This window comes from Myotis yumanensis, unplaced genomic scaffold (assembly GCF_028538775.1).
Source record: "Myotis yumanensis isolate MYYU_CA2020_CCGP unplaced genomic scaffold, mMyoYum1.0.hap1 SCAF_6, whole genome shotgun sequence".
NCBI lineage: Eukaryota > Metazoa > Chordata > Mammalia > Chiroptera > Vespertilionidae > Myotis > Myotis yumanensis.
Genome location: NW_027223757.1, coordinates 3513308 through 3534967, shown reverse-complemented (window position 1 = coordinate 3534967; position 21660 = coordinate 3513308). Strand labels below are relative to the sequence as shown.

Below are 21660 nucleotides of genomic sequence, written 5' to 3'. Positions count from 1 at the left end.
AGCTCTGGGGCAGGTCTCCGGGAGGAGGGTCTGGGGAGGAGGTCTCCAGGAGGAGGGCGCAGGAACCCACCCGGGACATGGCGTGTTCGGGTGCATCGGGGGAGGGGAGGTGTATGTCTGCCAGAGGTGGGGGACGTGGACGATGAGCACTCTGAGGGTCAGCAGGGGTAACCGAGGCCCCGGGAGGGCAGAAGGTGGAAGGAAGGAGCGTAGCCACAGTTCACCAGGTGGCCCAGCTTTTAATAGTCATTCCATGGCATGAGGGTGTGAATGAAGGTCGACTATTCGATTTAATAAAAATGAGATAAAACAAAGCGTTAGGAAGGGAAGAGAGGAGTTGTGTGTTGGGAAGAAGGGAGAGGTGAGAAGAGCTAAATCTTCATTGTTTATATTTCAAAGCTCATAGGTGATCATTAAAACTTAAGAATCAATGAACGTTAACATAAAGTAAGTTATTTAGATACATGAAGGTAAATCAAAGGGAAAAGACGGCTAACCTTGTTGAAAATGACCTCTGGGGAGTGGGTGAGGCAGCCGAGGGTAATGCTCTGTTTTTCAGCAGAGGCCTTGTGGTCTTAGCTTTACAAACCTACTCATTACAGTCCTTTGGTAAAATACGGGCACAGTATTTTAAATCGAACAACTGAGAGACATTTTTGTCGGACGGGACAGTATCAGCTGTGGTTTACTGAGGCCACACAGACGCTGCTCCGTCAAAGGCTTCCGAGGTCTCATGTGAAAAGCACACGTTTGCACTGTCTGCTCTGCACGTAGGCCGTGGTGGCTGCTCAGGTGGCTGTTCCCGAACCCTGTACTTCAGGGTCCCTAAGGCAGCGGTTCTCAACCTTCTGGCCCTTTAAATACAGTTCCTCATGTTGTGACCCAACCATAAAATTATTTTCGTTGCTACTTCATAACTGTCATGTTGCTACTGTTATGAATTGGAATGTAAATATCTGATATGCAGGATGGTCTTAGGCGACCCCTGTGAAAGGGTCGTTCGACCGCCAAAGGGGTCGCGACCCACAGGTTGAGAATCATTGCCTTAAGGCCTAATTCAGACAATAACCAATGTGTTTTGAACCTTCTTTACATACAATACCGAAAAGCTAAAGTTCTTGATGTATATTCTGGACAGCTTGATATGCTTCGGATGTTTTCTTTCTTTAAGAAAACAGGCTCTCTCGCCCTGACCGGTTTGGCTCAGTGGATAGAGCGACGGCCTGCGGATTCAAGGGTCCCAGGTTCGATTCCCGTCAAGGGCATGTACCTTGGTTGTGGGCACATCCCCAGTGGGGGGTGTGCAGGAGGCAGCTGATCAATATTTCTCTCTCATCGATGTTTCTAACTCTCTATCCCTCTCCCTTCCTCTCTGTAAAAAATCAATAAAATATATATTTTTTTTAAAAAAGAAAAGAAAACAGGCTCTCTGCTCCCAATTTTATTGCTTTTTAGATCTTTTCTGTTTATCTGGTTCACTACCCGCCTATGTGTCTTGATTTGATGCCCATGTGAAGAATGGAATAAAATAAGGAAATACGGAGATGGAATAAAAATCCCCGCAAACCCAAGGCCATTGTCCGAGGAAAGCTGGGGAGGAGTGAGCTGGGGGGTTGCAGGATCTGGTCCCACAGGTGGATTGTGATACCGTCGTGCAGCAGCTCCCCTGGGCCGTAGGTCTGGGTTAATGGGGTTCAAAGAGAAGGAAGGGTGGGGTGTCTGGGCTTTGGGATGAGAGCAGGACTCTCTGATTCCAGCCTGCTGTTGTCAAAGCAAGTCCATCGTGGGTCTCTCACTTTAGGGGGATGTCTTGTTTCTTGACGGGGAGGTAAATCTTCTTTTCTTTGTTTCTTCTTGGTCTGAAAAACAGAGTCGGAGAGGGTAGAGAAAAATCATGAGGAGGCTGGGTACCCAAGTGAAGGGGGCGATAAATACAACAGGAACCGGGCAGGCTCGCCCAGCATGAGTCCCGCAGGGAGTTCCGGGCGGCGACTCACGAAGGAAATGCGCCGAGCTCGGGGAACAGCCGGTGTGGCTGCAGGGCTTCCTGAACTCCGTGTAAGCCTGAGGCGGGCCTGACCCATTACTGAAGGTGCTCCACCCTCCTCCGTAACCAGGAATGTGGGAAATGTCTAAACCGAATCCTTTCCAGTTAAAAATGAAGAATGCAAAACCTAGACACCGTTGTCATCAGTTCTCCAAATAGGATGTGAGAATTCTTTTTTACCGAAGTTCATTTACTTTTCAGCAGTTGGATAAGTGAAAAATCTGTTCAGAAATTTGTTTGAATTGCACGTGTCTGAACCATCCTGTCTTTGTGGGTACCAGGGTGTCGCTGATTCTCGTGGGAAGGCTGTTTTCTTCATTTTGTTGCGCAGACATGCTCTCTCGATATGTTCCTGTTGGTAGCGGCCTTGAGATTTGGTGTGTGTATATGTGTACATCCCTGAGCTGTACGTTCCTGTCTCACACTATGCAGAACATACTTTAAAAGTCTATTTCCCATGAAACACCTAGGCCCCCATTTTCTGTTCTATGGGACAGCTGTGAGGACTTTTGTGAATATTAACAGCGGTTACTAGACACATACGAAGTGCCAGGCACGTTGCATGGCTTTCTCGTCTGGTCCTTACAGAAACCCAGGTCAGGAACTGATGTCCCCACTTCCAGATGGGGAAACCGAGGCTTGGAGTTAAGGCCACGTGGAAGGAAGAGCGAGGGCCTGTCCTGATGGCCGCGCGCCTCCCTCCTGACGGGCGGCTGGGGAAGGCCCGGGGGCCTGAGGGAGGAGCACTGTGGGAGGAGCTCAGCATGTACTGCCGGCGACCTGCTCCTGCTCGGTGCTGGCTCTCGGATAGGACATTGCACGGGATACAGTCTGTCCTCAGGGTGGGGGGCGGTGCCCGTGTGCATGGGACTCTGCACTGAGATCGGGGGACGGGGACGGACATCTGGATCCAGGACCTCAAGCTGCAATGTCTCCATGCACCAGGCACTAGAGAACAGGGCATGCGGGAGTGTGGGTATGGGGGCGGGGGACAGAGAAGGACATGCCCTCCAAAAAGCGGAGCCGTCACTCAGCTCCTGCAAGTTGTCAAGGAGAGGAAATGCCTTCTCAGCGTTACCCAATCCTCTGCTTGTTTATGTTACCAGATACTGGAAATTCAGTGGATGTGCAATTTCCCCCTTAAAAGCTAGCGCGGGCCAACCTAAGCGCTGAGACGCTGGCGTCCTGCGGCTGCCAGTGCGACCTCTGGCTGAATTCAAAGGCCTCGTCCAACTCTGAGCTCCAAGCTCCAGGAGCCCAGGCACTGCGAGGCCTCAGGATGGCTCCGTCCTGAAGGCGTTCAAGTGCACGCTTTGTAGGATGGGCAGACTTGGCCCCAGGGGCCCCACATGGAGTCTGGATAAGATAATAGAAATATCGAAGCATACGGCACAAAGCAAACTTGTGGGGCGTATGCCATCTACATTTCTCTTAAATTTTTAAAAAAGTTTACTTTTTAAATAGGTTTGTGTGGTTCAACATCCAGAAAGTACCAAAAAGTATGCATTGAGCCCAGCCGGCGTGGCTCAACGCTTGAGCGTCGATCTATGAACCTGGAGGTCACAGCTCGATTCCTGGTCAGGGCACATGCCCAGATTGGGGGCTCGATCCCCAGGGTGGGGTGTGTAGGAGGCAGCCGACCCATGATTCTCTCTCATGGTTGATGTTTCTCTCTCTTTCCCTGGCTCTCTGAAAAAAAGAATAAAAAGCATGCCTCAAAAGTCTCCTCCCTCCTGGGACCCACAGCCCCCAGTCCACGGCAGCCCATGTCACGGTGCTCGCAAAGCCTTCCAGAGACACAAGCAAATATGCATATACCTCATGCATATGTATGTTCTCACTCTCCCCCACAAATGTTAGACTGTTCTGTGCTTTTTTCATTAATAATGTGTCTTAGAGAACTTTCCTTAGCAGTGCATATAAAGCGGGTTCATTCTTTTTTGTTTTTGTTGTTAATCCTCACCTGAGGATATTTTTTCCGTTGATTTTTTTTTCTTTTTTTAACACCTGTCACACCACCGATTGAAGCAAAGCAACACAACACGCTGCTGCTTCACCCAAAAGCGGTGTTTTTCCTTTGCCCTTTCTTGACGGCTCAATGGTCCATTGATTTTTTTAAGAGAGAGAATGGAAGGCAGGGGGAGAGAGAGAGAGAGAGAGTAGCATCTATGGGAGAGAGACACATCAACCGGTTGCCTCCCGCCTTTGACTGGAATTGAACCCGCGGCCCTTCAGTCTGCAGGCCGGTGCTCTAACCACTGAGCAGTCGGCTAGGGCTGCTGCTTTCTTTTTAAGGGCCATATGATATTCTGTTGAATCACGTCCCGTAATTTATATAACTGGTCTCCCACTCAACAGGCTTTTGGGTTGTTTCCAGTCTTTGGTTATATTAAGAAAAATTACCTTAAAGAATCGTCTTGCACATAAGTTTTGCATATGTAAATTCTGGAGGTGTGGCGTTGCCAGGTAAAAGGATATGCCCCTTTGCAATCTTTATCCTATTGTCATATCGCCCATCGGAGAGGTTCCCAATCTGGAATGTAGGCCCCTGTCTCCCCATTCTCTCCTGACACGGCTGTGCCCCAGCGGTGCGATCACTCGCCATCCCGGCGGCTGTCCGAGCGGGGAGTGCCTGCCCTCCTCTTACTCGGAAGGCGGTCGAGCTCATCGCTGTATATTTCAGAGCCGTTTTTGTGTTCGCAGAATTCTCTGTTCAAACCCTTTGCTCATGTTTTCCTGTTGGGTGGTTGCTTCTATGAATGGTCAGAGCTCTTTCCACGTTGGGGACGTTAACCCTTCGTGGAGGAGTGGATGTTTTCTCTACGGTTGCGATATTATTTAAGCTTGGAGTTGTTTTTCCAAGAAGAATTTTAATTCTCATGAGGGCAAGCTCATGGATCTTTTTTAAGTGGGTCCCGGCGTTCGGCCGTATTTACAAGGCCCTCCCGCACCGGGAAAGCAGAAGGGGTTCTCCCTCAGCATCTTTCTTACTTTACGGTTCCTTCTCTGTACTCTCAGGTCTGATTCTGTGCGAATGGATCTCTCTGTGTGGTGTGAGGTCTACATCCTCCCTCATCTTTCCTTCCACTGGCCCCAGAGCTGGCCGAGAGCACATAGGAAGCAGTGCGTGTGGGAATGTCAGCTCGTACCTCCACAAGTTCTCCACCTCCTCGATCGTCTCCGGCAGCGCCTGCCCTCCGGTCTCTGGCAGCAGCAGCACCAGCCCTCCGGCGACCAAGCCAACCGCCGCTGAAAGGCAGGCACATGGAAACCACCGTGAGAGGGGACACTCAGCTCGGCCGGCGTGACTCAGTGGCTGAGCGTTGACCCATGAACCAGGCGGTCACAGTTCGATTCCCGGTCAGGGCACATGCCCGGGTTGCGGGCTCCATCCCCAGTGGGGGGTGTGCAGGAGGCGATTCTCTCGCATCATTGATGTTTCTATCTCTCCCTCTCCCTTCCTCTCTGAAACCAATAAAAATATATTAAAAAAAGAAGGGGACATTCTGGCGCTATAATTAGAGCTCCCTTATCCCTTAAAATTTGTCTGTGTCATTTCCTCTCCTTACGCATTTCTTTGCCCTCTGACAGCCCTACTCTCCACCATAAATATTGTGCGGATCCCAAACTCAGCTGGAGTACAATTCCTTGTAGGGAAGTGAAACACTGCAACTCACATTTGAGTCGAGTTTATTCTAGGCGAGAACCTTGCCATAATATTAAGATACTTTGGAGTTAGAAAATAGCTGTAAAAGAAAAAAAAAAAACAACTCTAAGAAAAGCAAGAACAGAACCCTGCCAACACAAAGCACTTAGCAAGGAAAACTGAGTCAGAAACCTGGCAAATAAAGTGATGGTTTGCTTTTAAAAGGGTTACTGTGTATGTAACAGCTTTCAAAAGCATAGCTGGGACTTGGATTTCGACGAATTCAGGTGTTTCATACTTTTTTTTTTTTGTCTTCAGCTCTAATTTTTTGTATATGTTGGGAATGGTGGTGGGGGTGGGTAGCAAACTTGTAGTGTTTTTGTGTCTTTAAATTCCGATTAAAGTTTTGGGAGCTAAGGTTATATTTGTACTAGTGGCCCGGTGCACAAAATTCATGCACATTAAAGGGGAATTAATAAGAGGAAATGTTTTAATATTGCTATTGGCCCTTTCTCTCTAATAGAAGTATCTGGCCGGCCCACCCCCATTGGGTGACACCAAGACCTGGCTGGCCCCACTCCCATCAAGCCCTGCCAGGGTGGGGGGTGCAGCCTCGGGGGGCGGGGCCTCAGGTCCCCTGCCCGGGCCTGGTGCCACACAGCTTCAGGTCTCTGCCGATCGGTCGTTACAGTGTCACGGCGTGATGACCATTTGCATATTAGCCTTTTATTATTAAGACTAGAGGCCCGGTGCACAAAAATTTGTGCACTCAGGGGGGAAGGGGGGGGTCCCTCAGCCCGGCCTGTGCCCTCTCGCAGTCTGGGACCCCTCGGGAGATAACGACCTGCTGGCTTAGGCCTGCTCCTGGGTGCCAGAGGGCAGGCCCAATCCCTAGGTGCAGCCCCTGGTCGGGCTCAGAGCAGGGCTGATTGGGGAGTTGGGGCACCGCCCCCTGTCATGCACAGAGCAGGGCGGATTGGGAGGTTGTGATGCCACCCTCAGTCACGCTCAGGGTAGGGCTGATTGGGGGGTTGGGGCACCGCCCCCTGTCACACTCAAGGCAGGGTCGATGGGGAGGTTGTGGTGCCACCCCCTGTCACGCACAGAGCAGGGCCGATCAGGGGGTTGGGGCGCTGCCCCTTGTCACTCACAGAGCAGGGCCGATCAGGGGGTTGGGATGCCACACCCTGTCACACACAGAGCCGCAGGGCGATCAGGGGGTTTGGGCGCTGCCCCCTGTCATGCTGATCTGGTGCCAGGAGACCTCTCGGCTCCACTGATCCCGGTGCTGGGGGGCATATTACCCTTTTACTATGTAGGATAGAGGCCTGGGGGCCGGCTGGTTTGCCCTGAAGGGTGTCCTGGATCAGGGTGGGGGTCCCCACTGGGGTGCCTGGCCAGCCTGGATGAGGGGATGATGGCTGTTTGCAGCCGGTCACACACCCTTCAGGGTGGGGGTCCCCACTGGGGTGCCTGGCCAGTCTGGGTGAGGGGCTGAGGGCTGCTTTCAGGCTGGTGGTTTTGACTGAAGCTCCCAACCGCTCCTTTTTTTCTTTTTATTCTGGGCCAGCTTTAGCTCTGGCTCTAGCTCTGAGGCTTCCGCTGCTGGTTTGTTTGCCGTTCTATAATCGAAACAATGTATAACTTCAGCTCTGAGATCTCAGCCGGCTATATTTGTTACAAAGTTTCAAACTGCCAGCTCAGAGGCCGGCAAGTCAGGCGGGGAACAGCAAGCAAGCCTCATGTTCGCTTCCAGCTGCCTGGCTGCCGGCCGCCATCTTGGCTGACAGTTCATTTGCATAAGGATACGCTGATTAGCCAATGGGAAGGGTAGCGGTCGTACGCCAATTACCATGTTTCTCTTTTATTAGTGTAGATGCTTTAGGCTGGTAACATTGTAACAGCCTTTCCTCAAAGTGGTGCCGTGGAGGGTTTGTGTTTTCCTCATCTGCCTGCAGCAGAGGCAGAAAGAGGGAGCCCTGTGCCGGGGAGATCGCGGAGGGCGGAGCAGGAGGAGAGAGCGGGGCTCCTGCGGGGAGCGTCCTCCCGCCTCGAGGTCTGACACTGACTCTGGGCCTCTGCGGGCAGGAGGCCTGATGGCTCCCGCACTGGAGCCGTGGCAGCTGTGACAGGAGCGCTCACCCTGGTTTTACTAACACGAGTTTTACTAACGCAAATAGTGCCACTCATTACTAGTCGTGCTAGTTGTTACTCACAGGCACCTGTTTTGAGGTCGAAGAGCGGAGGCCCCTAGAAAAATAGGTTTTCATTCAAAGACACCTCAGAGGGTTTCTCACCGAAAATCACCAGGGGGAGCTCCTGCCAGACGCCGGTGAGCCGGTACACCAGGAAGGGCGTGAGGATGCCGCCAATGTCGCACATGGAGGAGCAGACGAGGACCCCGAGGTTCCTGCAGCAGAGAGCGGGGCTGACCTTTCACTTTCTCCCAGAGCAGCCGTGTCCCCAGCCCACCCTCACGGACACAGTCCCCCAAACCACGGAGGTGCCTGTGACCTGGGAACGGCCTTCACGGTATTGTCAGCTCACACACGTGACACACGGCACACATTTCCTTTGTATCCTGTTATACTTGTTGTCTGTTAACGTTCTTGAAAGCTTTAAATTGGGGGTGATTTTCACTTTCTGCTTTCACCCTGGCGTCCCCGTTTCCCCTGCTCGTTGCCGTGGCTTCAGTCCCGGTCCCGGGGCCGTTAGGTAACCCTCTCGGGATGCAGTGCCTCTCGTCTCAGCGCAGGCTCCCCCCCCCCCCCCCACCCCCGCCAGCTGCTGGCATGGCCTGTGACCTGGCTCCTGCCCGGGAAGGCACCCGCCCTCTCTGACCTGCGTTTCCGTCAGTGAGGCGTCTGCTGCTGGCACCCGAGCTTCTAGCCAAGCACACCCAGCATGCAGGGGCGCCGGGGCTCACCTGATGAACGTGGGGTACAGCTCCGTGTTGACCAGGCAAACCATTTCGTAGGCCATTGTGATCCCCATGCGGCCCAAGCAGGCAACTGTGACTCTCAGCCACTGCAGGTCTGAGGGGAAACACATGTGCACACCCCTGGTTTGACGTGTGGGGTGTGGAGGGGGGTGGGCGGGGGACAGCCCACAGGCCAGTGAGGGACAAGAGAGCAAACGTGGTTCTTCTCCAGAGTCAAGGCAGTGTCGGCCGGCGCTCACGTCTGCTTAACTTCAGACACAACTCGAACACGCTTTTCACCCGAGAGCTCCGTCTCTAGTGACAACTGAATTCTACCCGTGGCCAAGGCGGCCAGCTTTCGTCTACAGAGTCACATGAGAGAAACAGCGGGGTGTGGGCCTATTCGGAACAGTTGCTAATGACCAAAGGGTTCAGGCAAGGCTCCATGTGCGAGAGGACTCTGTTGGACAGGTTTCGCTCCTCCTCATTGAGAAGGTGTTTTGAGAGGAAAGAAAGGAGCTGGAGGCCTGTTCGCTGGCAGCAGTCACTCAGGGTTGCTCATTAGTTTCGCAGGATGATGTGGGGAAGTCACGGGAGTTGCCTGAATAGTGTCTGGGACGTGCTGGGTAAGACTGAACCCTGGGCCTCCTCACCCGAAGCCCATCCCTGTGCTCCGGGCGGCCAGATGGCTTGTAGCATGGCCTTCCTGTTTTATTAGAGGACAACTGGGTGTCATTATACGATGGCAGGCAACCATTGGGTGCGAGTGTCCTTTTTTTAAAAAAAATATTTTTATTGATTTTAGAGAGGAAGGGAGAGGGAGAGAATTAGAAACATCAATGATGAGAGAGAATCATTGATCAGCTGCCTCCTGCACACCCCACACTGGGGATCGAGCCTGCAACCTGGGCCTGTGCCCTGACCGGGAATCGAACCCTGACCTCCTGGTTCATAGGTCGAGGCTCAGCCACTGAGCCACGCCAGCTGGGTGTTGTGAGTGTACTTAAAGGCATATGTGTTTGTCATGAAGTTCCTGGATATTGGGTTCATTCCACCTCAATCTGGGTGATAAATTACGTGGTCTCCCTCTCAGAGGGCTGTGGTACCCCTCTTCCTAGGATCTTGGCGAGCGAGATCCTCGCCTGGCCTGACACTTACCTTCAGGGATAAAAACCGAGGCCAGACAGGCCGCCCCTGCCACCATGTTGGATCCAGCCCAGGGGTAGCGGCGGCCAATGCGGTCAATGGTGAGGATGATGAGGAGGGCGGCTGGGAACTCCACCAGGGCGGAGTAGAAGAAGTCCAGGTAGATGTTGCTCCCTGCGAGGCCCATGTGCATGATGAGGCCCTGGTAGAGGACAGAGCCGGTGAACCTGGGCCAAGAGGAGAGCTCAGGTCAAGGCTGGAGGAGCAGTCACGGGAGGGGGGCTTCTGGGAAAATCAGGGTTGGCCGTAAGTCACCCCTCTTTTGTCATCTTATTACTACTACTAGAGGCACGGTGCACGAAATTCGTGCACAGTAGGGTCCGTGGGCTTGGCCAACAATTAGGGCTGATCTATGGGGTGATCGGCGGGGTGATCGGGGCCCTCCTTGCACCCACCTTGGCTGGACTGGTGCCGCCAGCTCACCGGCCCTGCCCCCTGCCACTGCCAGTAACCTCCCTCTGTGGGGCGACCGGCAGGGCAATTGGGGTGGTCCCCGCTCGCACCTGCCTTGGCTGGCCTGGTGCCACCTGCTTGCCGGCCCCACTCCCCACCACCGCTGGTCAGGGCCTGCGGCCTGGGGGCAGCTCCTGCATTGAGCGTCTGCCCCCTGGTGGTCAGTGCACGTCATAGCACTGGTTGGTCAATTTGCATATTAGGGTTTTCTATAGATAGATTCCCTCCACCCATTGCTTTTTCACTATCTGACCAGGTGGTGGCCCGCTGTGGCCTCAGCACCAGGACAGGGGAGAACCTAGGAGCGCATTCCCTGGCCACGTTGGAAAGGCAAGAAGACATGGGAGTGGGACTTATTTAGTAAAACTCTGCAGGTCCTTAGTGGCTGGTGCTTCTCGCTGGCCTCCTAATGCAACTGAGATCAAAGGACTGACGGCTTCATTCACATTTTAGGAAGCCGGAGGGGCCCATGGGCACAGCTCTCTTCTTAATGACTTCTCCCGCTGTGATGCAAGGAATATTTTGACACTGTTTCTAGGTGTGTTGACTGAAAGTGTCCATTGTCTTAATGGGAAATATGAGGACAGTTTGCAAGAGCTGCAATTATTCAATTAAAGAAGAAGAATGAGGCCAAACTTCATGGCTGCATTTTTTTCATGCAATATGGTAAAGGTGCTTAATTAATCCCCGACGGGCTTTGCTGTGCCAGTGACTGTGGCTCTTCAGATGCTGGTGTGAGTCAGCCCGTGGGCACTGGGAGGAGGGCCTGGTGCGGAGCGGTGGCTCAGCCCGCAGGGCAACCTGCAGGCCGTGGGCGCCGTCAGGCCCAAGTCACTGGCTTATTCTTGTGGCTCATTCTTGTTCAAAAGTGACTTCTCCAGGAAGAAGAGACAGAGCAAAGGCCCTTTCCCGGCCAGCCCTGTACCGTCAGGAGAGAGCGACAGCGTCATCGGCTGAGCTGTACCAGGAGCTCTTGGTTTGGGCTGCATGTTTTTAAAACGGTGGTTCCCAAGCCCTTCTCTCGATGAATTCAACGGTATCCTTGTCAGGGAGGGGTCTGGCCTTGATATCTAAAAGCCTCCCAGGCGATTCCAAGGTGAAGCCAAGGTTGGGAACGTCCTGCGGGGCTTTGGAACTGGAAGTTGACACCAAATCTGCCTGAGGAGGATGACGCCAGGGAAACCGCTGTCAATGGGCCCACCTCGCTGTGCACCGTCCACACGGACACTGGCACTAGGCTGTGTTGGAAGGTATCTCGTTCCCTTCCACAAAGTGAATGATTGGGATTGAAAGAATTTAGAAGGGTTTTATTTTATTTATGTTTTATTTAAAAAATATATTTGTATTGATTTCAGAAAGGAAGGGAGAGGGAGAGAGAGATGGAAACATCAATGGTGAGAGAGAGAGTCCTTGATCGGCTGCCTCCTGCACGCCCCACACTGGGGATCGAGCCCACCACCCGGGCATGTGCCCTGACCGGGAATCCAACCGTGACCTGGTTCATAGGTTGATGCTCAGCCACTGAGCCACGCCGGCCGGGCTGCAGGGATCTTAAAGGGAAGAGCATTCCTTACCAGTTGTACATCAGGATCAAGGTGTGCTTCCTTATCTGCGGGGTTCGGACCAGGTCCAGGAACGAAGGGTTCAGCTTCTCGCCGACTTCCTCATCGGGTCTGAGGCACTAGACACACGAGAACCATTTGTATGTGGAGCGGCCGTGTCCCTGCGCCACTGAGGGCGGGAGGGAGCAGCAGTCCTCTGTCCCGCCAGGACTGGCTCAGCCCGTCACACACCCTCGCTCCTCCCAGCTTACAGCTGTCCTGGGAGTGGGTTCTGGGGTCCCACCCATTTCCCAGGCGAGGAAGCTGGAGTCCCAGGATGATCCAGGCACAGACATAAAGGGGCGCGACCTAGGCAAAGCCCGATGGGGGAATCGGGGCCACACGACGGCGTGAGAGACCGAGGAGCCAGGGGAAGAAACCTCCCTCGGCCAGCACTGACCAGACTTCATCGCGGGGGTGTGAGCTGTGACCTCTGGCGGGCTGGGGCCCACACGTGTTTCGGTCCTGACCCATCTCCGCAGGGACCCAAAACCTAAGACCGGGGCTGTCCAGGCATTGCTGGGAGGGATTTATCCCAGCGCCCCGAAACCAGAGGGGAAGCGGGGGAAGGCCTGCGCCCCAAGTCCCCATGGGAAACGTCCTGTGAAACCTCAGATGCTGCCGCGTTACCTGTCTTAGCTCCTCAGTCAGAAATGATTGACTCTGATTTCGACACAATTGCCTAACAAGCTCGATTTCCCTTTCCCAGCCCCTGTGGGATGGAGGTGCGAGTAAAGGGGTGAGTCCGCTGGAGGCAGAGCGCAAGGCAGAGGAAGCGGCCTCCAGCCCCCACTCCGCGCGAGAAGGCAGGCTGCTCAGAACGGCTGGACACTTCCTACCCACTGTCTTGAATTCTAAGAAATGATCCATCGTGTTGGAAAATCCGCTTTCCTGATCTGGGAATCTTCCCTCTGGGGGGCCTCCCTCCGTGGGGATGCAGGCGGACACACAGGTGAAGCAGACATGGGCGGGAAGGCGGGGTGGGGAGAGGGTGGTCGGGGTCGGGGGTTGGGTGCAGGGGTGGGGGAGGGGGCAGCACAGGCCTGAGGTGCCTCAGCAGAAGCTTCTCATGTGACTTGCAAAGGGCTGTTTGGTTTCCTAAAACTAAAAGGGTTTATGCTTCCCACCTGTTTATGGTCATGGCACCTCCCCTGCAGGTGAGCATGCTTCCCACCCTCTGATGGCCCGGGTTTTCCACGTCCTCCATCTCGCCCTCGCCCCCCCGCCCCCCCGCCCCCGCCACCCCGCACCAGCTCTGCTCACCTGGAGCGCCGTGGGCATGGCCTTGCCGTTCTTCCTGGAGATGTGTCTCATCACCTGCATGGCCTCGGCGTGTCTGTTCTGGGAGAGCAGCCACCTCGGGGACTCGGGCACGCACCTGGGTTCCGTGCCAGTGTCAACAGTGCGTTAGCAGAGGGGAACCCCCGGGCCCTGCCCGCCACGGCCACACCAGATTTCCGTGAGGAACCTCGCTCAGCGAGGCACCTCCAGAAGAAATCGAGTCAGGCAGAGGCTGCACAGCCCAGGGAACACCCCGCAAGCGCCCGGGAAGCAACACGGTGGGCCAGGCCTGCGGTGGGACAGGAGTGAAGGACCCCTGGCAGCAGAGGGATGGTGCGTGTCAGGGGAGGGAGAGAAAACATATGGCAACCGGTTTCCTTTTTCCTCCAAACAGACGTACCAATAATAGAGCAGGAAGCAGAAGTTGGGCAGGGTCACTGCGAACTGCAGCCACCGCCAGTGGGGCAGCGCGTAGGCCACCCCCGCGAGCACCAGGAGCCCCACAGTGAAGGCGGCTTGGTAAGCGATCCCCACGGTCCTGCGGTAGCTCAGCCCCACGAACTCCGTCACTGCAGAGAGAGCCACGTGGTCAGCGAGCCGGGACAGCAGGCAGCTGGCTGGCCAACCACGCCCAAGCCAGAATGCCAACCTCACAGTGTCATCCAAATTCTAGACCTTTCTATACAGCTCCCTGAAACTTTAAATTGTTCCTTGAGGTCTGTTTTAGAATGATTGCTATGGTGTTAATTCATGTAAAAATCTTATAATCCCACATTAGATGGGGTGGTGAGCAACATGTTTGATTTCCAGAATAATCTCAAGGGTAGAGGCAGTTGTATTTCTGATCCATGCGGAGTTTTGATGTAGAGGAATGAAGGCAGTGATAATTCAACACTGGAATGAGTCTAGCGCTGAATCCAGGTGGTAGGTGGCTTTTATGTAAATGAATGCCTCCATGTAACGCGTTCTCTACCCGAGTTAAACATTCTCCTGGCCATCCTGTTAATGTGTGTCCATGGCTCGAAAAGCTCGCGGTGGATTCCCCTGCCTGGAGTCAGCGGGTATCGGCTCCCACACACTGGTGTTTAAATTTCCTGGAATTTTGCAAGCTGGTTGCTAAACCCACTGGCACCTTAAAATCTGTCTCGGTGGGAGTATTTATAACTCAGAGGTTGGAAAACACTATAAATCATGGTTTTCCGTTTTCCACGGGCCGGTTCACCAGCACCCCCTCCACCGTGTGCTAAAATAGTCAGCTTCACTCCCCGCCGTGACTACATCACGGCAGGCGTACGGAATCTGCGCTACAATAATTTAGGGAGTAGTTATTCCCATATCGCAAACGGACTAGAATTGAAATTCGAGATACCCCATGAGCCACAGAGTTTCTGTTTAAAACGTTTGGGGATTGTGTCGAAGACTTCAACCTGTTATAAACCAAACAGAAATGCACCCTAAAAACACTGTCAATGACTGTGAATGACCCCAAAGCACCTTAAAGCAGAGTTCAACCAGAGGAGGCAAGTGCTCCCTAAAGAGAAATGCCCATCCCCCACAGAAGCTGCCTCCACAGGCAGGCCTCCCGCAGGCCGTGCCGAGGGACGGGCAAGAGCAGAGCGGAGGCTGAAACCGTTTCAGTTCCCACCGTCGACTTCCACACAGTTCTACATAATGCGTATCCTGCAACCAAATTACCGCTCGAATAACTGGGTACGTGAATTCCTCTGTGGCCCAAACGTCGTTAGGTGGCTGCCGTGACAGGCAGGCAACAGCACCCCGCGCCCTCCTTCCTCCATCTCCCAGAACCCCCAAGTTCGTGCGACCAGGTAGAGTTTCAGGCACAGAGTCTAGGTCTCTCGTGCGTCGTGAGAGCTTTGCTATTGTTATTTCAGTTTCACGTGTCCCCCTCCCTGTGCCTGGGTGCTGTTCAAAGGTTGCTGAAGGGAAAGCAATGCCCGGGGCCTGTTGATGGTGGGCGTTCGTTGTGATGCCGCCTTGAGGATGCTGGGCTTCTGGAAGCCAAGCCTTCTCCTGCGCCCCATGGAGCGGAGGCCCAAGTCTGGCTGCTGGTGAGTCGGATGTAAGTGACACCCCCGGCCCTGCCTCGGGCTGGGGAGCCTGGCCCGGCCAAGCCCTCGCGTTCTCAGCCTCCTCACATGTCCATGGAGGCTAACTGTGCTTTGCTGGAATGGCTTTCGGCAAAGTATTAAAGTCCCTCATAAACCTAATGCCGCTCTCAGCCCTGCTTTTCTTCATGGATCGGCCTCGCAGGCTAGATTTTCTCTCCGTGTCCTACCCCAGGGCACAGAAAACACAGAACCCTAAGGAGTTACGTAAGAAGCCGATGGCGCGGTGCTGACCCTCGCAGCTAACTCCGTTGTGTTCCCATGGGAGGAACGCACGCTGAGGGGACTGACAGGATTTTAGGAACTCTTGACGCAGAAAAGACACCCGTCTGGGCACTGTCTGGAAGGCGGGTCCCTGTGCCTCCACCCACCACCTGCCTGCATTCTGGCAGCACCGACCCTGCGCTCTCCCCGCTGCAGCCACAGCATCTTACTCAGGATGTAGCTGATCACCCAGCTGGCCTTGCTGACCAGCCCTTGGACCAGGCGGAACAGTAGCACCCAGAGGTAGGTCGGGGCAACGGCCATGAGAACTCCCGACGTAGCGTTGATGAGGATGGTAAGGAAGAGGCAGAGCTTGCGGCCGAACCTGCGAGGAGCAAACAAAGAGAGCGAAGAGGGTGAGATTAGATGCGCGAAGGTTGTGGAAAGTCATGGAAGTCACGGAGCTCTAACATCTGAATTATGGGCGAGAGCCCGCTCAGGTGGGCCCTGGTCCAGACTTTCCACCTGTGACTCTGCGTGCGTTTTAGGCACAGAAGCCCATTCACCCAGGACCAGGGCACCGCCCAGTCCCTCGCTGTGAGGGTTTGAGGGCCAGGGTCATTCTTCCAGAGTCTAAATTCTCAGGGTCCCCGGGGGTCATCTGTACATTAACGTTGGGGAAGCACGGCTTTCATTTCACTGAGCCTCAGTTTGCTCCCCTGCAAAATTGGGAATGGTCAAATCTGACACAAAGAGAGAGAGAAACAGCGATTTGTTGTTCTACTTATGCATGCATTGGGTGATTATTTATGCAGGCATTGGATGATTAGGCATGCATTGGATGGTTATGCATGCATTGGATGGTTATTTATGCATGCATTGGATGATTATTTATGCATGCATTGGATGGTTATTTATGCATGCATTGGATGATTATTTATGCATGCATTGGATGATTATTTATGCATGCATTGGATGATTATGCATGCATTGGATGGTTATTTATGCATGCTTTGGATGGTTATTTATGCATTCATTGGATGATTATTTATGCATGCATTGGATGGTTATTTATGCATGCATTGGATGATTATTTATGCATGCATTGGATGGTTTTTGCATGTGCCCTGACCAGGGATTGAACCTGCAACCTTGGTGTATCTGCATGACGTTCTAACTAACTGAGCTACCTGGCCGGGGCCTCAATTCTCCTTTTGAAGGCTGTCCTGACCCTGACTGAGATACGAGGTGTGGGGGTGCCCACCACAGCGACTGGCACATAGGAGACCTTGACTTGGAAGCGTCCACGTGGTTGGGTAATTTGGCTGGGGCCCACGGGGACCTTGATTCTGCTTTGAGCCAGTTCCATCCATTCTGGGAGGCCCCGGCTCCTGAGAGCTCACTGTTATATTTTCAGACACGCTGTGAGCTCACTGTTAAACAGCCATCAAAGTTAAATTATATGCTTATAATTAGGTAAATTACACTTATAAACACGTGTAATAAATATGTAAAACGCATCGATTCCCAGTATGTGGCGGTGTTTGACCATTATAGATGCTCAGGAGGTTATTTGTGACTTTCTGCTGTGTGTGCGGTGGGAGCACACAGCACGGTGCCTGGCTCCAGCCAACCCTGTGCTCAGTGGCCTCAGCTCGGTAGCTTGCGGTGGGCCATGTGGGAGTATTCACACCAGGGCCATCAGCAAGTGCTGCAAATCGGGGCCTTTCCCCTCAGAGCCAGTTGTCTGACACGGATCGCACACCGCTCGATGCAGCACTTGGAATGAGTGATTGTTGGAACAAGGAACCTGGACTTGGTGAGAGATTCCTTTTTGGGGTCAGGTGATCCTCAAAACCACTCTTCGGGAGGCCGTGAGTGATGGAACAAATTAGATACCTAACAGAAAGGTTATTTTCAAATTCCCTAACTTCGGTCCTCCCTCCCTTTTCCTTCCTTCCCCCACCTGTTTTCTTTCCTTCCCACTTTCCATTTGCAAAGCTGACCTCCAGAGAGTTGACTTGGTGTCAGACTCAGTGTTCTTACTTACAACTTTTTCATAATCTCCCCCTCCCCTATCCCCGGTTTTCTTTGAAAAGACGCTGTAATTACCTGTCAGGTCATATTTTTAAAAAATCTCACAGAAAACAATCTATTTAATGTTGGTTTATTCTGTCGCATAAAAGAGATCTCCATGAGATTCTTGTATAAATCTGAAAATTGTTCAGAAATAGGCATTAAGTATGCAATATGTAAATTGCCTTTTTTTGAGCCCAGGGGTGGTTATCTTATCACACACTCTTACGTGCACACACAAATAGGACAGAAAAAGAGGCAAAACCAACAGAACTTCAGACAATTTAAGAAAAAAGAAAAGAAGAGCCAGTGGTAAGGAAGGACCAGCTTCTTGAGGGAGAGCCGTGAGTAATCAGCTCTACCCGGGATTGAAAGTACGAACAGTAATGAGGCCACGAAGAAGGTGGATGACTGGGGATGATCGCCCAGGAATGCAGTGTCAGGAGAGTTAGAACCGGTCTCCTGCCTTGGGTGGGATGAGAATCATTAACTCGCTTGCTTAACCAGCCTCGAGGCGCAGCCACCTAGCTGCTCCCTTCTGTCCGGGACAGTGTCAGTGTCTGCAGCATCCAGTGAGGGAGGGGGAGAGGGGGCCAGGAGCCTGCAGGAGGGCCACGCACTGGAAGGAGCCCAGGGGACTCTGGACCTGCCCCTCACCTCAGCGCGGCTCTCCTGACTTACGGGGTCATCTCCAAACAGCCATCCTCAGCTCTGAGGCCGTGAAATAAAAGCAGATGGCCTTCCTCTTTGCCTCGCGGGCTCCCACAGAGTCCCAGGGGCAGCCTTTGAAAGGAGCTGAGCACATAGTCCCAGAAGGGGTGTGATGAATGGAGCTGCTGGTGGCCCAGCCTCTCAACACCTTCCCTCCCTCTCTCCCCCTCCCCTCGCCCAGGTGGATGGTGAGGAAGAAGGACTTGGGCCAAACCATCCATTACCCGCCCTTTCACCCTAGGCTTCTGCATAGCCCCTGGGCAGAACCACTGCCAACTACCGAGCCCTCTCTCCAGTGCCCAGAGGACGGGGTAACCCAGGGCCAGGCTTATCTCTCGCAGAGGAAACCTGAGATGGCCCAGGCAGTGCTGCGAGGCAGGCATCTGTAGTCTGTGGACGGTGAGAAGCCTGGCATTCCCGCAGGGACAGCTGAACCCACGTGCTTCCGGAGCCCGAGGCACCCACCTGTCTGCCATGTAGCCGATCCCCATGGAACCGACAAAGAATCCCACGTTCACGGCCGCCTGAACGAGGTCCAGCATCCAGGAGTCGGCACACACCAGGTTAAACTGCCGAGGGGCCGGAGGGGGTCCCGCGTCCGGAGAGAAAGGAAACAAACGGTCAGACCCGCCTCGGCCCGGCCCGGGGAGCTGCCCTCGTGTCCCTGGCAGGGGGCGGATGGGCCGGGAGGCAGGAACCCACTGTTTTCTTGGCATTTGTTAATTTCCCCACACGACCAAAAGATCTGTCCCGTAGTCTGTGTAGCATCCCGCCTGGCAGTAGGTCGTTAGGCTAAACTCCGTTGCTGGCTACATCATCTGAAGTCGGGTGGTTACTTCATTTCTGCACAGAACAATTTCCCTTTCTAATTTTAGTGCACAAACAGGTGTGTGAGCAGGACACAAAAGCTGCCTGGAGTAGGTTGGGTTGTTCTCGTCTCGTTGCTGTCTCCTTAAGGCCGGAGGAGGGGAAGGTGCAGGGCGTGGGGGGGCTTTTTTTCTGCTAAGGGCCACTTGGATATTTATTTACTTATTTATTTACTTATAAAGACCACAACCCGGGCATGTGCCCTTGACTGGAATCAAACCTGGGACCCTTCAGTCCACAGGCCGATGCTCTATCCACTGAGCCAAACCAGCCAGGGCCCATTTGGATATTTATAACATCCTTCGCAGGCCATACAAAATTAAAATCAACTTTAAAACTAGCCTGCTCTATTTGGTCAAACATGTAATTAGAACTCACCCCTGATGCCTTGGCAGGGCCTTGTACGGCCCTCGGGCCGGACGCTCCCCACCCTGCTGATGTCTGGGGGACTGACTGGGGGGGTCTCGCTGAGGCTGTGACACTGGCTCTCTCTGGAACAGGAGGGATTGTGGGAGGAGGGGAGGGTGCTGGCCTGGAAGGCAGGCGATCCCGCTTAGGGCTGACCGCTAATCCTCTCACGCCGCGGCCGTGGGCGAAACTTTCCCCGGCTCAGGGCCTGACTCCTCATCTCCGCGGGAAGGGAGGAGTGTGGCCTCGGTAAAGCCTCAGCGCTGTGTGGGGCTAACTCTGTGACCTTCAGCGTTTCATGCAACTGCGAGACCATCTGAGGCCCTTAAACAAGGCCCCTCGCGCTCAAGGTCTGTCCACACGAGCCACCCAGCCTTCCCATGGCGCCAGGCAGCGGCATGCTCTGTGCTCTGTGCTCGGGATAATTGCCCCCCTCCCCCATTTTGCTTTGCCTCTAGGAAGAGCACATCTCTATTTTTTTGTTTCCTCTATATTTATTGAAATGAGCTTAGATTGCAATTAGATGCTAATGTTGCCTCTGGTGTTTAGTGACATAAGGGCACCATGGCATCAGCTCCCACCCCAGCTGGCCAGCAAGAGCAGTGCAGCGAGTCCGTCCGGCACCAGCTAGGTGGGCCCGCAGGCCCACAGGGGACCCTCCAAGGGATGGGGTAGTGGAAGGGGAGGCAGGGCGGCCAGAAGGAGAGGAGGCTTGAATCTTTCCCTTCCCTGGCATTATTTCCGGGAATTCTCATTGGCGTTTGCTTGTTTCTTACAGCTGGGAGTTGCATAAATGAGAATCATGATCGAATTGACCCGGGTTTTAGCTAATCCACTCACACTCCAGACAAATAAGAGGCTGCATGTTTTTGTCAGAAACCAGGATTTTCTAAGATACCCTGAGTCCAAAGAGCATTCATGGGCCTTACTGGCTTCTTCCATAAGAAAAGCTACACTATTTTTTAAAATTCTTAATCTTTATTGTTGAAAGTATTACATAGGTCCTCCTTTCCCCCCATTAACCTCTTCCAGCCCGCTCTCGTCGCGCCCCCCCCCCCCCGCCCTCCCCTCCCCATTGTCTGTGCCCACGGGAGATGCATAGATGCAGACAAGATCCCTGGTTGATCTCTTCCCACCCACCCCCTCCTGCCTTCCCTCTGCGGTTCAACAGTCTGTTCGTGCTTCTGTGGCTCTGGGTCTATTTTCAATCAGTTAATTGCACTATTTGCGTTTGGTTTAAGTCCTGCTTCACTCACCTCGGTCACGATGGAGGAGCCGGGCCCGTCGTACACCCAGCCGTGCCCGCAGGGGCCCAGCGGCAGGAGGCTCCTGTTGGCGGCCAGGCCGGCCAGCGGGTCCACGCAGTCCAGGCCGCTCCGGTTCCAGTCCACCTCGTAGCTGAGGCACTGGCGGGGGAAGGCCTCGCCCGCGGGCCCCGGGCCGGGCACCGTGAAGTTCAGCTCCTCGGCCGGGCTCCAGCCGCAGCGCCGGCTCAGCTGGGCCACGCCCGGGCTCCGGCAGTGGTGCTCAGGGGTGAAGCCCAGGAACACAATGCCCACGTAGATGGGGGGGAACGATGCCGAGAACAGAGCGAGGAGGAGAAACGTTTGCTTCTGGAAGAAGTTGAATTCCCCGATGTGCTCGAGCACCTCGTCCACCGTGGGCATTGTGGCTGCGGCAGGAGGGGTCCGACGCGCTTCCCGGGCGGCCGCAAATGCCCCACCAGGCTGCGGCCAGCTCAGCACAGCTCAGACCAAAAGTCCAAGTGTGAGCGTGATCTCACTTCAGAGAGAGCCGCTCTGGTGCAGCCCTGCCCGCGGCCCGGCCTCCAGCCGTGCCTCCTCCACGGGTGCTGGTCCCGCTGCTCCCCTGACCGCTGCCCTGCCGTGCCCTGAGCCAGTAACCGCCAGATGTGTGGATTGCAACACCGCTCTCGCCCAGTTGGCCACTGCCTCCTACCAGCACCACAAACAATCCTCGCTCTGTGTCCCTGGGTGAGAAATCTGAGCGCTCACACACCGCTGGCCTGTTAATCTTTCCCCAGTAACCTAAGTGTGCGGGGAAGGAACACTTTCCTATCGCGCCCATTCGGCCCCCTTCCTCCCGGGGCTGGA

At 54.1% G+C, this 21660-nt stretch overlaps 1 protein-coding gene and 1 pseudogene across 2 annotated transcripts; both read right to left on the bottom strand.

The window, feature by feature from the left end:
• Positions 1-219: 219 nt before the first annotated feature.
• On the bottom strand, positions 220-21292 carry SLC22A2 (solute carrier family 22 member 2). Of its 2 annotated transcripts, XM_070419169.1 has the most exons (12): positions 20803-21292; positions 18737-18840; positions 15715-15869; positions 13555-13723; positions 13137-13251; positions 11847-11953; positions 9772-9986; positions 8620-8728; positions 7991-8103; positions 5197-5296; positions 5039-5048; positions 220-1850 (listed from the first exon to the last, which is right to left on the bottom strand). In XM_070419169.1, exons 1-12 carry the CDS (start codon positions 21211-21213, stop codon positions 1695-1697), a joined length of 1764 nt encoding a protein of 587 aa, XP_070275270.1. In that variant the 5' UTR covers positions 21214-21292; the 3' UTR covers positions 220-1694. The 2 variants fall into 2 exon arrangements, with proteins under 2 accessions (XP_070275270.1, XP_070275269.1); XM_070419168.1 differs by lacking the exon at positions 5039-5048 and having other exon boundaries at positions 1694-1859.
• On the bottom strand, positions 4053-4172 carry LOC139013369 (small nucleolar RNA SNORA21; annotated as a pseudogene).
• Positions 21293-21660: the final 368 nt, after the last annotated feature.